Source organism: Pistacia vera, unplaced genomic scaffold (assembly GCF_008641045.1).
Source record: "Pistacia vera cultivar Batoury unplaced genomic scaffold, PisVer_v2 Contig117, whole genome shotgun sequence".
Classification (NCBI taxonomy): Eukaryota; Viridiplantae; Streptophyta; class Magnoliopsida; order Sapindales; family Anacardiaceae; genus Pistacia; species Pistacia vera.
This window is the reverse complement of record NW_022195215.1, coordinates 1,392,289-1,410,897: the sequence shown is the minus strand read 5'-3', so window position 1 is coordinate 1,410,897 and position 18,609 is coordinate 1,392,289. Positions and strand designations below refer to the sequence as shown.

Genomic DNA, 18,609 nt, shown 5'->3' with positions numbered 1-18,609 from the left:
GTGAAGAGAGATATAAAAAGATGCAGTCTGTAGTTTTGAATACATGATTGAAATGATGGTGTAGACATGTATAGGCATTTAAGTGTAGTAAGAAATACAAAGAGTTAAGTGAACAAAGTTTTGAAGAAAGTTTTGATTTTGTGATTCACAGACGGTGGAGAGAGGGTTCTGATATTGTAGTCTAACTAACTTATAATAAGTTATCAGATGGTGGTGATAGTGGAGGAAGACTTCTTGGTGGATTGGCCATCGGTGGTGGTGGAGGAGAGGAATTCGTTGGTGGAGTAAATACTGGTGGTGGTGGAGGTGAACTCCTTGGTGTATTAGGAGGTGACACAACTGTGAGAAAAATTCGAAGAAAAGAACAAGAAAGAAGAGGAGAGGAATGTGGCCTTCTTTTTCGGTTGAATGCAAAATTACCATATTATCCTTCTTCAAACGAAATTCACTAACAAATTCTGACAGAAAGAGGTTGTTTGTCATTTCCAAACTTTTTAGGTACCAAGTGGTCTTTACGGAAAACTATGGGGGGTGCATGTCGTTCAGCCTTAAAAAATTTAAACGCAGCAAACTAACTTTTAAGTTTTGGAGAAATGTAGAAGAAAAAGGATAAAAAAGAAATAATAAAGCAACTTATAATTGCAATACATAAAATCCATTTTTATTGTACTTACTTGATGTTGATCAAATTCTTTCAATTATATAAATTCTGTTTTGGTTATTTGAAAACAGAATTAAAGTGAATAATTAAAAGAGGATATGTATTTGAAAGTTTAATGATAATTAGGGTCTAAAGAGATAAAATCTGGGCTAATAACATTACTCTTTTTATAATTCATTTACTTGATTATATTTTTAATATAAGCTCATTTTTTATTTTTATTTAAAGGTATTTGACCAACTTAGTGATTATTTTTCCTATTACATGATGAATAATTTAGCAACTTTGCATTGTGAAATAAAGTCATAGACAAGATAAATTCATACAAAACTCTAATCTAGTGGTTGTAAAAATATTAAAAAATGAATTCAATGAATAAATAATATGTTCAATATTTATAAAATGATTCATGATTTATCTTTTTATTTTTTACTTTATCTATATATGAAAATAATATTCAATTTTTGACATCAAAGAAACTTTTTCAAAATAAAATAAATTATAAATTTAGAAAAAAAAAAAGGTATCGTAATATTAAATAAAAACATTTGTATAATTAACAAATAAATAAAAGGGTTTAAGGCTTAAAGCCATTTCTATGTACTAATTACATAAACCCTTTAAACTGGGACTCATCCCTCTCCTTCTCCCCGCCCAGATAATTTGTGAAAATGGGAACTCCAATCGAAATAGAAGAAGAGATTGAAGGAGACCACATCGAAACCACCGATTTCTTCTTCGACAAAATCGGAGATTCAATTCCAATCAAACCCCCAGAGCATGTAAATCCCAAATTCGATCTTCAAAACCCTCCCTCTCTGCCTCTGGCCGTCTCCGAGCGTTCTCATCTCATCTTCGTCGCCCATTCCTCCGGTCACTACTTCTTCCTTTGCCTCCAACGTTTATTTTATCAATTCATCAGTTTATTGACTGTGTTGTCTATTTTTCTTTTTTAATTTTGGTTAGGGTTTTGTGTGGCGAAGACGAAAGACGTGATTGATGCGGCCAAGGAGATTAAGGAGAGTGGGAAGAAAGGTGTTTGTATACAGGAGTTGAGTGTTGTGGATGTTTCGTTTGAGAAGGTTCACATTCTTGCTTTGTCTACCAATGAGTCCACGCTTTCTGTTTCTCTTTCGCATTCCCCGGATATTCATTTCTTTTCTGTCCAGTCGCTTCTTGATAAGGTATGCTATCGTTTTCTACTTTTATGGGACTATATTGTACTGGAACTATGTAAAATTTATAGCTAGAATTGTGCCCAGTTTGAATTAATTACCAGTTGTTGCACCCTAATTGAAAGTAAGTGTTGGGAAGCTTTGGGAGTATGAATAACTGGATTCTAGGTGCAAAAGAATTAAAATTCTCAGCTGTCGCGTAAGAATGATACTACTCTTACAAGTTTTGTGTCCCAAGTTTTGTATTTGAGGTGATGTTGGACTACTGCATGGAGATTTGAATATCATGGTAAATGAAATGTATAATGTTACTTAACTTTAAATTTTTGAAAATCATAAGAGTAGTATTGCTATTTCAGTAACTTATCCCCGCATAAAAAATTTCCCTTTTGTTTGATATTCAGAATTCTGGTTTTTGGAGAAGAAGCTAATGTTGCCAAAATCTTTTCCAACTGCCTTGAAGCATGGAATTATATATGTTTTTTTGAAATATCCTTAAACCATCTCACTATTTGATTTATTTATTTTGCGGCTGTGCTCTCATTCTTTAGGAAGTGAAACCATCTTTCTTCTGTTCTCTTGATGGATCAAACTATGTAAAGGACATACATTGGGCTAAGAAAGCAGAAAATTCTTTTCTTGTTCTTTCAAATCTTGGGAAGCTATATAGTGGAGTTTTTGATGGTCGTCTTCAGCATGTGATGGACAATGTTGATGCTGGTATGTCTTAAATGCTTGTCTTCTTCTATATTTGGAAATATAGCTATCATTTGTTTGTTTGTTGAACTCTGGTTGATATGATGCTCATCTCCTTATGTGTTTTATAGACATCTACTATTTGTGACTTTTTTCCTAGGGAGGTAGTACTAGTTGTTATTGACTCTTACTGAATTTGTAACGGGTGCCCATAGGAAATCCCTTATCATGTAATTAGATGCTCTGGCATCTTATACCAATTTTGTGTTTAACTCTTGTTTGTTTTGGCTTTTTCCTTGCCATAGTTGAATGGAGTGTAAAAGGGAAATTTGTTGCTGTGGCAAAGGAGAGTATTCTTAGCATTCTCTCATCTAAGTTCAAGGAAAGATTGTGCATATCGCTATCATTCAAGTCGTGGGTTGATGAGGCTGATGTTCAGTGCAGTGTGAAAGGTAAAACTAATTTTCGATGTGTTCTAATTTGTATTATGTGTCTGGTTTTCAGAAAAATGACTCCCATATTCGTTCTTTTCAATCCTTCTATGGCACAAAGATGTTTTCATATAAACTATATGGGTTGATTATCCTTGTGTTTGTGGATACATATTTTTTTTTGTTGCTGATTTATTGGTTCTGATTTTTTATTTCATTAAACCCATCAAAGCACACAATTGAGTCTTATTTTTAATTTTTCATCATATGTAAGGTCTGTTTATTGGTGTTTTTCTAGGTAGCAAAGCAATATGAAATGTGTGGGGAAATATGTTGATAGATCATATGAAATTGAATTGTCAGCTTACTCCGTCTTTTCAAATGCAAAAGGAAAGGCCAACTGCATCTTGTTGTTGCTTGAATAGATGTCTGTCTTGTTGGAATAAGGCTGTTAGTTCTTTTTCTATCTAATTTTTTCTGCATTATCAACTTCTGAAACTAAAATATTTATTGGATGGTTGCATCAGTGGATTTTATCAGGTGGGTTCGTCATGATTGTATCATCCTAGGCTGTTTTCAGTTAACTGAAGATGGGAAGGAAGAAAATTACCTTGTCCAAGTTATCAGAAGCAAAGATGGCAAGATTACTGATGTTAGTAACTAATCCCTATACACCGATGGTTGGAAACCTGTTGTTGAGAATTGCATTTGAGCTGCTAATTGCTTGTTGTAGCCTAGCAATGAGAGGGCAAAGGTCCCATTTTGGTAGCCAAGTTTATAAATTTTGAATGTGGAACTGCACTTATTATGCTTTTAATTTACAGCTTAAGAGTTTTAACAAATATTGAGTTGGAGTAATTGTTAGGACACAATACTTAAGAGGATTTAGTCTGGCCGCATAATTAACCTTTTATAATTACTTGTACTACATTCAACAGATGGGAAAACTTATTGAGCAATGCATGTGCAAATACCAATTATTGGGGTAGGGGCAGTCTACATCTCTTTGTTAGTTGAATTGATCGCTCCATAGGCTGCAGTGTTTGTCAGTAATGGAAACAGCCACAATATCTGCAACATCAATAACTATGATAATAATTTTCTTATCGATAAATTGTCGTATCACATGTTGATTTTTGAAGAAATATTTCTTGCAGGCTGCTTCCAAGCCGGTTGTCCTGTCCTTCTGCGATTTATTTGCTGGTCTCGTTGATGACATCGTGCCCTTTGGAAATGGACCTTATTTATTCTTGAGCTACTTACAACAATGGTACATTGATGTTAATTTCACATCCTTGAATTTTTCTTTGCTTATTTTTAAGTTCTTTTAATGTCTGTCATTTGTGATTTTGCTTAATTCTTTTGTGTTCCATATCTTCTGTAGTTCTTCTTTTTAATATTTAGTTTGATCATTGAAGCATGCCAGCATTTTTAGCAGTTAAAAATTTGTGGACTATATTTACTAATTCATATTATTTAGGTGTAAAGTCTAACCTGTATTGTTTTTGTGAAGAAAACTCAGTTATTTCCTTGAGGGGAAATAATTTAAGAGAATTTGGACCTGATGATTAACCCAACTTTACATCGGGAACACAATTATTCAATAGGGGTCAAGAATGCAGTTTCAGATAGTGAAATAAAACATCTTATCAAAAGATAGTGAAATGAAACTTCTTACCAAAACTTAGTGAAAAAAATTGAGTCTGTTGCATTCAAACATTGGGAAAGATACCTTTTTAATGAGAATACTTCTTACTGTAAAGAAACTCTTTCTTTTTCATTAAAATTTATTTTATTTGGATGAAATTTAGTAGAGGACATGTCCTCCAAGGTTAAAGTATACAAGGAAAAGTTGGTTTTAGCCTAACTCACCAAAAGTCAGATGGATGCACTGCACTTATTTCATTTTAATTAAACATTTTGTTCCTTTTATTCACTTGTTTTTGGGTTGGTTTTTGATAGAGCTTGTTGAAAGTAGAGAGTGTTTTAACTTGTAGTTTTTTTTTTTTTTTTTGCCATGAAAGTCATAAATCATACTTTTTCAGACAATGTTTCATTTGAAGGACTCTTGTTACTTATTTTCTGGTATACAGATGGTTGAGCATTAAAATTTGTCAACTCTCCCAACGCCTCACAAATATTGTCAATTTTTTGTTGATAACCTCCCCTACATGGAAAGCCTTGAATAAAATATAAATAGGCTAGTGCTGTCAGTAATTGGGCCATATCTGTAAAAAAAGTAAATGAAATTTACCTTTATTTGTATTTCTTGACCTTGACAGTAATGTTTTAAAATTGGTAGTTTTTCTTAAGTAACTCAGAAAGGTCAGAATTTATTATTTGCTGAGAATTCTATGTCTTTTATGTTTTATATTTGATTTTTGATTTTTGATTAATTTGATTCATCTTGAATTACTGGCAGTGATAAGTCTTGGGTTTAGGGTTTCTGAATGTGCCAATTTGGATTTGAATTCATTGGTATCATCGAAGTTAAATTTTGTTTCTGTTTGTAATTCCAGTGAGCTTGCAATTACTGCTAATAAAAAGAATACAGATCAGCATATTGTGTTGCTTGGTTGGTCACTGGGTGATGAAGAGACTGATGTTGCAGTTGTTGATATTAACCGAGATAAGTGGCTCCCAAGGATTGAGCTTCAAGGTGCTTAAATTTGTATTGTGGAGTTGATACAAATGCCAAAATGATTTGTTTTGTTAGATTATAACATTCTTTGTGCATAAAGGACTATGAATAATTACTCTGCAAAAGTTTATTCTGTGAATATGTCTAGTTGAAGACGAATCTAAGATGGCGTATCTTTTAACATATCTCTATGAGCTTGAAAATTTCTTAGTATGTTTACCCAAAGGTTAAAATGATCCAAGTATGAAACATAGTCATTACATGGTACTAATATAAATGATATTTACTAATATTGATCTTCATGATATTTACTTCCTCATGTGTACCACTTTAATGGCTTTTGGCAGACATCTATTCATATATTAGTTGACCAGCTAAGTTTATTTCTAACCTAATTCAGAATATGGATAGCATGTAAAGCATTTATGCTCACTTTTTTGCTCTTTGATTCCTCCTGTTTAAATTTATTTGTTAATATTTTTTTTTTTCCTGGATTTGAGTTAGTTTATGCTTAAGTGTGGATGTTCTTGTTCTAATGTGGTGCGCTCTTGGTTAAATGGCCTTTGCTACAGATAATGATGATGATAATTTGATCATGGGACTTTGCATTGATAAAGCTTCTCTCTATGGAAAAGTCAAAGTCCAACTTGGAGTTGAAGAAGAGAAAGAACTTTTACCATATTGTGTTCTAATGTGTCTAACTCTAGAGGGAAAGCTTAATATGTTCCATGTTGCTAGGTATTTACACTGTTGTTCTGATCTTTAATTTTGAAGGATAATATGTCTTCTACTGCCCTAGCACACAGCTCATTTGTTTTTTAAGGGGCTAAGCAGCCTTGCTTTATTGTTAGCTTGCCTATGCTATATTTCTTTTTATTTGAGATTGACTTGAGTTTAGCTGTAGTCTTTCAGGAACAACAGCATCACCTGGTGCTGTTTCCACCCTTTCTGATGAGGAAGAGGGTACATCTGATGTGGTAACTGGAGAATGCGAATTGCCTAAACTTTCTTCTGGATCAGGGGAACAAAATAAAGCAGTGGCTATTAGTTCACAGTTGCAGGACTGTTACTTAAAGGAGCTTAACATGGCTGGTGGCAGAGAAATTTCTGCGAAAAACAGCCTTGGGCAATTTGGCAATTATGAAAGTTATATATCTTCACCTGCCAATCAAATATCCCATAAAGATACCACATCTGGAAACCGGGATTTGGAAGGTACTGTTGGTCAACAAGTACAGCTCTCTGTGCAGCAAAGCACAAATTTGGGGCAATCATCTTCTGAGGTTTCTCATCAAGAGGAACCTCGTTATGCAGTTCAGAATTCCAACAAGACAGAAACTCAAAACATTGCAGGGTTTGGGTCAGAATTTTCTGCTTTTGCAGGAAAAGTTCCAACTGATGTCCCTAGTATATCAAATCAGAAGGATGTACCAAAAAGCTTTGAGCTTGGTAAGGAGTTGCTTGGAAAGACTGGATCAGCTGGCTTACAGAGTGCAACATCTCAATCATGGTCAAGTGGGAAAAACATATTTGTAAATGAATCTGATGTCAAATCACCAGTTATACCTTCAAGTCACATTCAAGGTAAAATTTCTGAAAATTTTGGCACTAGTGTAGGTGCTGCAAATGTTTCTGGTGGCTTTGCTGGAAAACCTTTCCCTTGGAAGGATGCCAGGGGGACATCATCTTCAGTCAATTTTTCTACTAGACCAGTCCAGGGTGATGGTCTGAGAACTTCAACCGAGATGGGGAAAATTGAGTTGTTACCATCCATACGTAGTTTGCAATCTTCAACACAAACAAATTTTGCATCTGGAAAGTCTCACAACAATAAGCTTTATCCTTCCAGAGATGACTACAAAGCTACTGTTTCAGGAATGCCAAATTCAGAACCAAACTTATCGAAACAGTCTGGCAATGTAATGAAAATTTTATGGTCTCTCTTCATCTTTTTGCACATTTCCCTGTATCTGGGTGATGAGCAACTTCATATTTGATCTTTCTCCTTGTGTACATAGTTATCATACGATATTCTATTCTATTAATATGAATATGGAAAGTTTTTACTTGTACCTTGACAACTTTGTGAAAGTTCAAAGCTGGTATAGGTTGACATCTCCAGAAATTTCTTAGGTCGATATCTGTGCAACAGTGACTGAGATTTAAAATAATCTATACCATGCTTAAATTTTCACAAGCATCATATACTAGCACATACTTGCTAATTATATTTCTAAAGCTTGAAAAAGGGGAACCAGGCTTTAACTCTATTTGTTCCTTGTGATTATTTTTGCTTGCCTATTTGAGGATCAAAGGCTACTATTCTCATCTTCCTTTGTCCATTTACATTACATGCCCATGCATTCTGTTGATGCATCTTGTTCAGTGTCATTTGTGTTTGTCTCTGCATTTGTTTGTTTGTGTTTGTGTAATTATCTTTCTCTTTGTTGTTCATTTGGTTGAGGGACTTTTAATTTTGACAACTGATTTTTGCTCTTTTCCATCCTTTTTCTTTCCTTCCATTGAACAGCTTAAAGAGATGACCAAGGAGTTGGATGCACTTCTGCAGTCAATAGAAGAGAGAGGTGGCTTTAGGGATGCCTGCACTATTTCTCAGATGAGTAAAGTTCAAGAATTGGAGCAGGGCATCGGGACTCTTTCTGAAAAATGCCGAATGTGGAGGGTGACTTTCTCACCAATGGCTCATATCTTATTTCATATTATTTTTACAGACTTAGATATATCTTCATATATGCCAGAATTTGGGGGAGTAAAGACGATAACTTGCTAAATTTTTGTCTCAGTTCTAGTAAAACATAAGCATCACTGAACTCAATCATAAGTTCAACTTGGAGGTAGCTTTTTCCAAAAAGTTCTTCTCCAACTTGATTACTTAGGAGGTTTTGAATACAAATAAACTAGAAAAGTAACAATCTACTTGTGCTGAATTATTAATTATGATTCATGTAATTAATTAGGTTCATCCTAAGTTTGCCTCTAAATAGACTGTAATTGTTTTATCTTGAAGCAGAGATAAGGAGAGATAAAATAAATTAAATCCAAAGTATTTCTTATCTCTCTTCATTCCTCACTTCACCCTTAATACACAATAGCACAAGTGCCAATCTATTCCTTATTAAATCATATAACCATCTCACATGTCCACCGAAAAAGATCCTTGGGCAAATCGACATATCTCCACCCACAATTATTTTCTTGTCTTTTAAAATTTTATAACTAATTACTGTCAAACCAGTTACTTTAACATGCATTTATTGGGTCTCAAATGCAAAGTTGTTTTTCTCAAAGTTGTTTTTCTTTTCTTTTTATGCATGTAAGGTGAAAAGGGGCATTGCCATTCCCATTTAATTACATGTTACGAGATTGCTAAACATGAGAAACACAAAGACAAACTAGACCAACATAGATAAGGGGAGTGGCCCCTAGTTCATTTATATCATTGTGCACTATTCCTTGTATTTATGATGAGTTACTAATTTAAATGTATCCTAAACATCTTCAAGTGCTAGCCATTTGGTTTGGAGTTCATGCTTTTCATCAAGGTATTTTTTACAGTGTTTTGCCCAGCTCTTATCTTGATTGCTTGTCAAATTTGTAGAGCATAATGGATGAACAGCTTGAAGAGATCCAGAATCTTCTTGATAAAACTGTTCAAGGTACTCTGTAATCTGTGCTTAAACATTGACATGCAGCAACTTTTTGCAGAGGAATAGATACGTAATTAAATGGATTTTATGAATATCTAAAGGAGCTGTAAATTATGTTAAGAAAGATGTCAAAAAGAAACAGAAATTGAAGTTAACATATCAAATGTTTTACCAAATGGTTGTAAAACTGGCTTTCAGTTTTGGCAAGGAAAATATACATGGAAGGCGTTGTTAAGCAAGCTTCTGATTGCCGATATTGGGACCTCTGGAATCGCCAGAAGTTGAGTCCTGAACTTGAGCTGAAGCGGCGGCAGATATTACAATTAAATCAGGTATATCATTATGTTATTTCACAAGTGGCAGATGTGTCCAACACAGGATTGAATTGTGTTAACCTTTTCCCCCTTACAGGATTTGACCAATCAATTAATTGAGTTGGAGCAGCATTTCAATACCCTTGAACTCAATAAATTTGGTGAAAATGATGGCCTTCATGTAGGTCGGAGAGCTCCTCAGAGTAAAGTTGGGCTTTCAAGGTATGACTATAATTGATAAATCTATGTGCCACTTTGGTATAAATGCTTCCAACTGGTTATACTGAAATATTAATGTCAGGCTCTAACTCAATAGTTTAAGCTTTTGAGTCAAATGGTAACATAGTATCAAAGCACAAGGTTTGAGTTTGAGTTTGAGTTTGAGTTCGCCATGTGTAAATGTATTTACATTTGTATTTCTATTAATCTGTATTTATGGTTGGTGTGATCCATCATCTGTCTATTTATATGGTCCAAGTCACATGTGAGGCAGCTTATTAGAATTAAATATTAATTTTGGGCTCTTACTTGATAGCTTAAGCTTTTGATTCTAGTAGTTTTTTTACATCAGCCAACCCAAAAAGAAAGTGCTTAGTTTTTCTGACATTGTTTGATATAATATTATGATTCTTGTGAACTTGTATGAAGTAGATGGAAGAGGTGATTCATATGAGCTTTTTAAAATCTGCCAATCATGATGTTTTTATTTTTGTGAATCTCTGCAGATGCATTCAATCTCTGCATAGCTTGCATACCACAATGAGTTCACAATTAGCAGCTGCAGAGCTACTCTCTGAACGCCTTTCCAAACAAATGGGTGTTCTGACTATAGAGTCTCCTATGAAACAACAAAATGTAAAAAAGGAGTTATTTGAAACAATTGGAATTCCTTATGATGCCTCTTTCAGCTCTCCTGATGCAAAAGTTACTGATCCCTCTTCCATGAAGAAACTTCTACTTTCTTCTGGTTCTGCTGCTACCAAAGATCATTCCAGGAGGCGCCAATCAAGTGCTATGAAAAGTTATGATCCAGAAACTGCAAGGAGGAGGAGAGACTCACTGGACAGGGTAATTTTCTTGGACTACATTTTTTTTTTTGTTTACCTTGTACATTGAAAACCTTTTCGGTATATCTAATTTCATAGCTGTCTATCGCTCTGTCCACCAGTACAGCTCATAAGTACAAGTGGTAATGGCTCCGTTTGGTTCAAAATTTGGGGGTTTTGGGAAAAGTTTTTTGAAAAAAGTTAAAAAAAATTTGAATTGGGCGGGTATTACGATGTAGGATTTATAAATTAATAAAATACCCTATATATTTATTTTTTTACAAAATACCCCCTATAATAAAACATTAAAAGTTAACAAAAATACCCCTAACCCACCCTCAAACACCCCCAGTCTGCCACCACCACTGGAGGTGGCCGAAGTCACCTTATGGGCGCATGACCGGCTGGATCTTGCCGGTCATGCGCTGATATGGCCTTTTCCGGCCAGATCCACGGTGGATCTGGCCGGCAAAGGCCAGATCTACGGCCAGATCTGGCCGTCAACCGCTAGATCTGGCCGTATTTGCTCTCAACAACAGCCAACAAACGGTCGTCGTTGATGGTCAACGATGACCGTTTGTTGGCCGTCGTGACCGACTGTTACGGCCAAAGATCTGGCCGTCAACGGCCAGATCTTTGGCCTTAGATCTGGCCTTTTCCGGCCAGATCCACCGTGGATCTGGCCGGAAAAGGCCATATCAGCGCATGACCGGCAATTTTCCGGCTAGATTCAGCCGGTAGTGCGCCATCCTACCAGATTCCAGCTATTTTCCGGTGGTGGTGGCCGGAATCTGGTAAATGTGGATTATTGGGGTGTTTTTGTAATTTAAAAAAAAAAATTAGGGGTATTTAATTAAATTATCAAATTTAAGAGGTTTAAAAAAAGTTGAATAATATTGGAAGTAGTATTCTCAAAAATCTGAGTTTTTTGAGTATTTTACTATTTAACTTTTTTGGGAATACTAAAAGTAGTATTCCCAAAACTGAAACAAACGCAGCCAATATATCTTTTAAGTTCATCCTGCCAGGGCTTTTCCTACTAGATAGTGTGGTTATACCGCTTATTGCATCCAATTTCCTATTCTTCAAATACCAATAACACCGTAATCCTCCCCACCCATCCAACATCTTCTGTTAAATGTGTTTGGCTGTGACTAGAGATGGCAATGGGCTGGGCCGGGCCGAGTACCCCTTGGCCTGGGCCCAAGCCCAATCCCATGACAAAGGTCTAGTCCTGGCCCGGGTATGACAGGTAAAGCCCAAGCCTGGCCCGATGGACTTTTTGTAATCTCAGTCCCGGCCCAAGCCCGCCCATTTTTATAATGTGAATTTTAAATATTAATAAATTTCAATTTTTTTTATATTTTGAATACTCACCAAATATTAATAAATTTCAATTTTTTTATATATATGTAGGGTAATTCTGTAATTAGATATATACTATAAGGGTAATTTAGTAAAATTGTCGGGCCGGGCTAGAACTGAAGACATACTCATGCCCGGATCGTACCCCAAGGTGGGCCTTAAAATCAGTCCCAGGCTCAAGCCCAAGCCCGCTAACAACAGGTAAAGCCTGGCCTTTTCTGGCCGGGCCAGGCCGGGTCGGGCCAAGTACCTGGAAATACCGGGCCCATTGCCATCTCTAGCTGTGAGTGAAGGAGAGTGTCTTCACTGAGACAAGGAATTGCATACCACCCATCTTTGGCCTGTTTAACAAATCTTCATTTAATGTACATTTGTTTGCATGATCTTGTTGCAGAGTTGGGCTAGCTTTGAGCCACCTAAAACAACTGTGAAAAGAATGCTTTTGCAAGAACATCAGAAGGCGAGTCCAAATAAATTATCCTTGAGTGATAAGAAATATGTTAGCCCTCACATGTCAAATGGAGCGGCAATTGTTCGTCCAAAGGATCGAGCAACGCCTTCATCATCCTTGTACCTATCTGGAAACGAAGGTAAGAGTCATTCTCAGTTTCTGACCATATTTGTATGTGCATACCTGTTATGTTACCAGAAATAGTAATTGGGTGTTTTCTCTGTGTATATTTATCTTTGGCAGGCATTCAGGAAACTTCACTAAAACAGGCTTCTGAAAACCAGTCAACCTTGTTCAGATGGGCCAATGATCCAGTAGGACCATCTCAATCTACCGGGCCGAAGTTTCCTGTGTACCAAAGTAACACTGCTGCAATATCATCACATTCAGCTCTGCAATTGCCACTTATGGGAGGGCAAAATCATGCTAGATATGATATCACTGCAGATAAATCAAGCCATGTTGATAAGTCTAATTCGGTTTTGATTGGTGAGACCAGGCCAATTTTGCAATCTGAGACTAGCGTAAATCAAAAGCCATCTACCCATACAGTGTTGCCCTCATTTGCTCCATCGTTATCAAAGAAAACCAGTGAAACACCAAATTCAAATGGTAAAGGGAGTTTGTCAGCAAATTCAACAATTGAAAGTGAGAAACCTCTGCTGACAACTACAAAAATTGTGACTATTGAATCGGGTAAAAATCGTGATGCTCAATTATCAATATCAGCAGCTATCCCAACGGCTTCTGCCCTTCCTGGAAAAGTTGCACAGTTTGATGTTGCAACCAAAAGCAAACCTGGTGAAAAAGTATCAACCTCTCCTGCATTCTCAATGCCACCTGCTTTATTATCTCCAATGTTTAATTTTTCAAATGCTTCCCCATCCACATTATCCACATTGTCTTCAACTTCCTCATCATCTGCAATGTCATTTGGTGAGTCTTTGACTACTTCTAAAGCTTCCATAGATGTTAAGCCAATAGTTTCTTCAATATCCATGTCCTTACCTTCTACCTTACCAATTGCTTCCCCATCCTCAGTATCAGCTTCTTCCTTTACAACTTTTTCCTCTTCTAGTTTCTTCTCTGTTCAGGCTCTCAAAACACCAGTGTCCTTATCTAATACCCCTGCTGTGAGCTTGACGTCAGAGTCTCCTAAAACAGAACCTCAACTCTCTACGGATAAACTTATTTCAAAAACAGAAGGCAATGCTACTATACAAACAAAGCCAGTGCAGCCAGGTTCTCCAGTGGCTGGATTTGGTTCAAAGCTTGAAACTTCTGTGTCATCTTCCTCTGCAGTTGAAGCTCCAACTTCAGTGTCATCTACCTCTGCAGTTGAAACTCCAACTTCAGTGTCATCTGCCTCTGCTGTTCATACTCCAACTTCATTGGCACCTGGAAGCAAGCCTAGTTTTACAAATACGGCAGGTAATGTATTTAGTGTGTTATCAAATGCTCAACGAGAAGAGTTATCTACTGCAAACACTCTGTTTTCATCACCGATCCCAACTTCTGCAACTACCACTGGTGGCAAGAATGAAAGTTTGGACATTGCAGTTTCACAGGAGGATGAGATGGAGGAGGAAGCTCCTGAGACCAGCCAGACAACTGAGCTTAGCTTGGGAAGCCTTGGTGGTTTCGGAATTGGCTCAACTCCCAATCCATCTGCACCTAAACCAAATCCGTTTGGTGGTCTTTTTGGCAATGCTGCAACAAGTCCAGTAAGTTCACCTTTCACCGTGTCAGTTCCTAGTGGACAGCTGTTCCGGCCTGCATCTTTTAGCTTTGAATCTCCACAGTCTTCCCAACCATCTCAGCCAACGGCTTTCAGTTCTTTTTCCGGAGGATTTGGTACTACAGCAACTCCTCAAGCTTCCGCCCAAACTGGATTTGGCCAACCAGCCCAGATTGGGTCTGGCCAGCAAGCATTGGGGTCAGTTCTTGGTTCGTTTGGACAGTCGAGACAAATTGGTGCTGGTCTACCAGGAGCAGGTTTTGCTTCTGCAAGTGGAGGTGGATTTGCTGCTGTTGCTTCTGGTAGTGGTGGATTTGCTAATTTGGCCTCAGGTGGTGGGGGATTTGTTGGTGTGGCACCAGGTGGTGGCGGATTTTCTGGTGTCGCTTCTGGAGGAGGCTTTGCAGCTGCTGCCCCAGCTGGTGGAGGCTTTGCAGCTGCTGCCTCAGGTGGTGGTGGATTTGCTGCAGCAGGTAGCAGTTTTTATATTGATCTTCCCTTGTTTTGGGTTTAAGTCCTTATGAAGGTGACTGGTTTTGCTGATCATGGTCATATTTAAACATTTGCAGGTGGTGGTGGATTTGGAGCTTTCGGAAGCCAACAAGGATCAGCTTTTGGTGGGGGTGCTGGAGGAACTGGAAAGCCTCCCGAACTCTTCTCACAGATGAGAAAATAGATTTGGCTGTGTTTTTTGAGCAGCAGATCCTCTTTTTAATGTATTGGCATAACCATAGAGTTAAGTTCCATTGATAAGGTTCGTAGAAGAAACAGATGTCAGTTCCAGAATGTGAATGTAAAGTATTATTAATATGAGCAGTTTCATTCATGTTTTAGCTTCAACTTTTTACTATTCAAGAGGTGCTGCATTTTATCCTGGGTAAATTTAATATCCCAACAAAATCCAGCATCAGCATTTCCTCTTATTTCAATCTTCAAATGCTTGTACAAAACCAGAATAACCAAACAATTTCTAATGCGATTGATAATAAAAAAATTCAAGTACTTAGTAAAATTTCTATACGGAATCAAACAGGAACTCCTAACTCAGAGATCTTCATTATCCGTTTATCGAGCGCAACCCTCTGCCGCTGCAGGAGTGAAGCCATAGAAGCAACCTAATTAAAACATAAGAGAGATAAGAAGAATCAAGAGCCAAAGCCTTGTTTTCAGTAATTTATGGATGTATCTATGTAAGAATGAAGAGGATGTTGAAGTTACCTCAGCTCTAAGTTTCAATGCCTCCCTACCGGGGATTTCTCTCAGGCCTTCCATCAAATCTACGCCAAACATACAATAGAAGTGGCAACATTCTTACATTGTTATTAGAACATTCATCTCAACACCTTTTTGGTAAAAAATAGGTGTCTAATGAGCCAAACCAATCCAAATATTTGGTTTATTAAGCTCAGTTCAATATTGAGGGAAAAAAAAAATAATTAAATCAACTAGCGCTACACGTTTGGATTTCAACTTCAGGTAATGTTCAAGGGGATGAGAAAAAAAGGCAACAGAAGTTTTGTGTGAATAGCCATAGTTCATGTCCTTTCGAAAAGAGAATTCTATCATCAAGACAATTTTACGGGAGTCCAAAAATATCAAATCAAGACTCCAACAGTCCTCCCACCAAAACATCATAATAAAGGAAAAGAAAGTGCAATCAAGAATGTGTACCTGCAGCTTGGGTTTCAACTTTGTAAGCTTGTTTAGTGAGACGCTGAACTTGACTTCCAGCATTCCTACAAAAATATAACTTGGAGCAATGAGGGACAGATCTGTAAAGAAAGTTTTGCAACAGAAAATGTAGTGAAGATCACTTTACAAGAGCTCCGTTTCTCCACGCTTCATATCCTTTTCAGCAAGACTTGCCCTTTCCAGCAGTTTTTTGCTCTCCTTCTTCATTAAATCAACAGAGAGGTTCAACTCTTTGACATTCTTCTCAGCCCTGACAAACTTTGCCTGCATAACCAATTGTGGAGGTGAATAAAGGATGAAGTACTGGAATTACACGAAGCCTAGGGCCTGAGGCTTAAGCTTAAATGTACTAAACACGTTTTTCTTACTTTTTTATTTTAACTATTTTCAAACCTACTAATTCAACCAAACCCCAAACCCACCTTGGTGTGACCAGAATTCAATCCCAAGAAATCCAACCAACTGAACTAGCTAGTACCCATTCTAAATTATTAACAGATTGTGCAGACAGATAAATAATCAACTTTCCACTCATAATATCAATGGGGAGAAAAGAGCTCCTATAGAATAAAGAAGATAGATACCTCCTCGCTTTGAAGTCGACCCAATGTATGACGAAACAAAAATCTTCTCGGACCTGCAGAGAAAACCTTAAGGAATCAATTCAAATAAGATTGAGAATGTAAAATATACACGAAGATATACCAAAGGCAGTCAAGGGGTGTGAAATGCAAGAAAAAGCATACAAAGATACCACATACATGCATAAACAGGGAGGCAATTGAAAGGTTGGAGCCTAAGAACTAACACATCCCTCCATTAACATTAATGAAAGGAAAAGTAAACGTAATCATCTGTAGTCTTCAACATTATAAAGCATAAACATATGTGTACTGGAGTCAAGTCACCAAATGAAAATGAAATCAAGTATAATAAAACTGCAGTAGGCAGTAATGCCTGGAGCTCATACTTTTACATGGATACAAGGAACGGAATAGGTGTTCATCATGAACACTAAAACCAAATTGGCGAAATCAATCAGTAAGTATGTAAATGAACCAAGAATTGCCAATTGCTTTCTTGAAAACAAGCCAGAGTTAAAATTAGCACGTCGATACCTCGCAAGAGAAGGCCACCAGCAGAAAGAGCAATGCCAACAGCTGGACCAGGGTGTTCCCGTGCACCCTTCAACTCCTCTGTAAAAACAATACCAAAGAGTCAGCTGGTCAAAATATCATCAATTTTAATCAAACATATTATTAACCAACCAAGAAAAACATTCCCAATTTAGCAATGTTCTTGATAAACCCTATAGCTGGCAAGCTAAAACCAGCAGTTAAAAACTAAACCCACATAGATTTCAACCGAGTATAAATAAAATCACAAAATAAACAGACGAAAGTTAAGTAAAGAAGTGACCTTTAATTTTGTTGAGAAAAGCTTGTTCGTAAGCTGTATACTTGGTGATGGCATGGGGAAAAGAATCCTACAAAAACAAAGCAAAGAATAATTAAGGAAAAGTCGTTAAATTTCAATTGGAAAATAAAAAGGGAAGAACGATAAATCGAAAACCTGCAAGGAACGAAGATGGGTGGAAGAGTTTTGTTGAAGAGAACGAGCAGAACGAAAAGCAGAGTCTTTAGATTGAATGACAGTACGTTGCAGATCCTCCACCCATTCTTTCGCATCTTTTGCTTTTGGTGGCGTTGCTGATTCCCCCTCTGAACCCATGTCCTCGCTCCCTTTCTTCTTCTTCTTCGATTTCACTTCGCTCTTCTTATTTTGCCCAATACAAAAACAGTACCACTTCGTAATGTTTCTTCATCTATTTTTATAGGTTATTTTAAGTACCACTGTATATCAATCGTCTCTAGTAAGCCTATTGGATAGTAGAGGTTGGACTTGGACCCTATTAAGCCACTGTATATCGATCATGCTAATGATTTTCTTCCATTTGAACTCATTTCCATAATTCTTTTAGTTGCGCGGCTCCTCAGTAAATAATCTTTATAATTAGCAACCGTAACCCAAATTCAACTTTTGTCTGTGTTATCACATCCATTCCTCTTCCATTCTATTTGAATATTGTTCATGTATAAAATAGAATTATTTATTTGTTTATTACCAATGTCTTTGTTTCATACTTGTTATATTATAATCAATCGAATAACTTAGAATTATTGTTCATATTGAAGTGAACCGAAATTGGTACAAAGTTGGTCGAAGATCAGGGGCGTAGCTAGTATATAAAATATAAGTTCAATTGAACTCACTCAAACTTTTTTATTTAAAAAAAAATAAATAACTTTATATTTTATAATATTAACAATTTTGACCCCACAAAATTTGTATTAATTTACAATTTTTTACATTTTCTTTATTCTTAATTTTCTCTCCTCTTCTCTCATACTTTTTCGGTTCTTCCTTTGGTTGGATTACTAAAAAAAAAGCTACTCTTTTGGAGGTTACAAGGTTAGATGATACTTTTTTTTTTTTTTTTTTTTGCTTATCAATCTTTCCTTTTAACTTTCTTAATTGATGAAAGATTATGAGCTATGCATTTTTGTTGAGTTTAATGAATTGATTAATTTGAAATTGGAAGATTAAATTCCTAGGTTTTGATTAAATTTTGTTTATGTTGAGGTATGGTTAATGAGTTGTTTTAAGTTTAGGTTTGATAAATTTTGGTTAGTTATTGAGTTAATTATGAATGGATTTAAAGAATTAATAA

The 18,609-nt window shown here is 36.4% G+C and overlaps 2 protein-coding genes across 2 annotated transcripts; one reads left to right on the top strand and one right to left on the bottom strand.

Moving 5' to 3' along the window:
- Window positions 1–1,288: 1,288 nt before the first annotated feature.
- Window positions 1,289–15,012, top strand: LOC116105735 (nuclear pore complex protein NUP214). Its single transcript, XM_031392151.1, has 17 exons — window positions 1,289–1,534; window positions 1,628–1,845; window positions 2,388–2,556; window positions 2,838–2,984; window positions 3,491–3,615; window positions 4,121–4,233; window positions 5,483–5,622; window positions 6,177–6,342; window positions 6,509–7,523; window positions 8,135–8,287; window positions 9,224–9,281; window positions 9,471–9,604; window positions 9,684–9,808; window positions 10,312–10,654; window positions 12,392–12,587; window positions 12,692–14,659; window positions 14,756–15,012. Exons 1-17 carry the CDS (start codon window positions 1,333–1,335, stop codon window positions 14,860–14,862), a joined length of 5,379 nt encoding a protein of 1,792 aa, XP_031248011.1. The 5' UTR covers window positions 1,289–1,332; the 3' UTR covers window positions 14,863–15,012.
- A 74-nt stretch (window positions 15,013–15,086) lies between these two features.
- LOC116105725 (RGS1-HXK1-interacting protein 1-like) lies at window positions 15,087–17,901 on the bottom strand. The gene is made up of 8 exons (XM_031392140.1): window positions 17,451–17,901; window positions 17,298–17,364; window positions 16,997–17,074; window positions 16,463–16,515; window positions 16,006–16,142; window positions 15,858–15,922; window positions 15,405–15,463; window positions 15,087–15,301 (listed from the first exon to the last, which is right to left on the bottom strand). Exons 1-8 carry the CDS (start codon window positions 17,607–17,609, stop codon window positions 15,212–15,214), a joined length of 708 nt encoding a protein of 235 aa, XP_031248000.1. The 5' UTR covers window positions 17,610–17,901; the 3' UTR covers window positions 15,087–15,211.
- Between the last annotated feature and the right edge of the window lie 708 nt (window positions 17,902–18,609).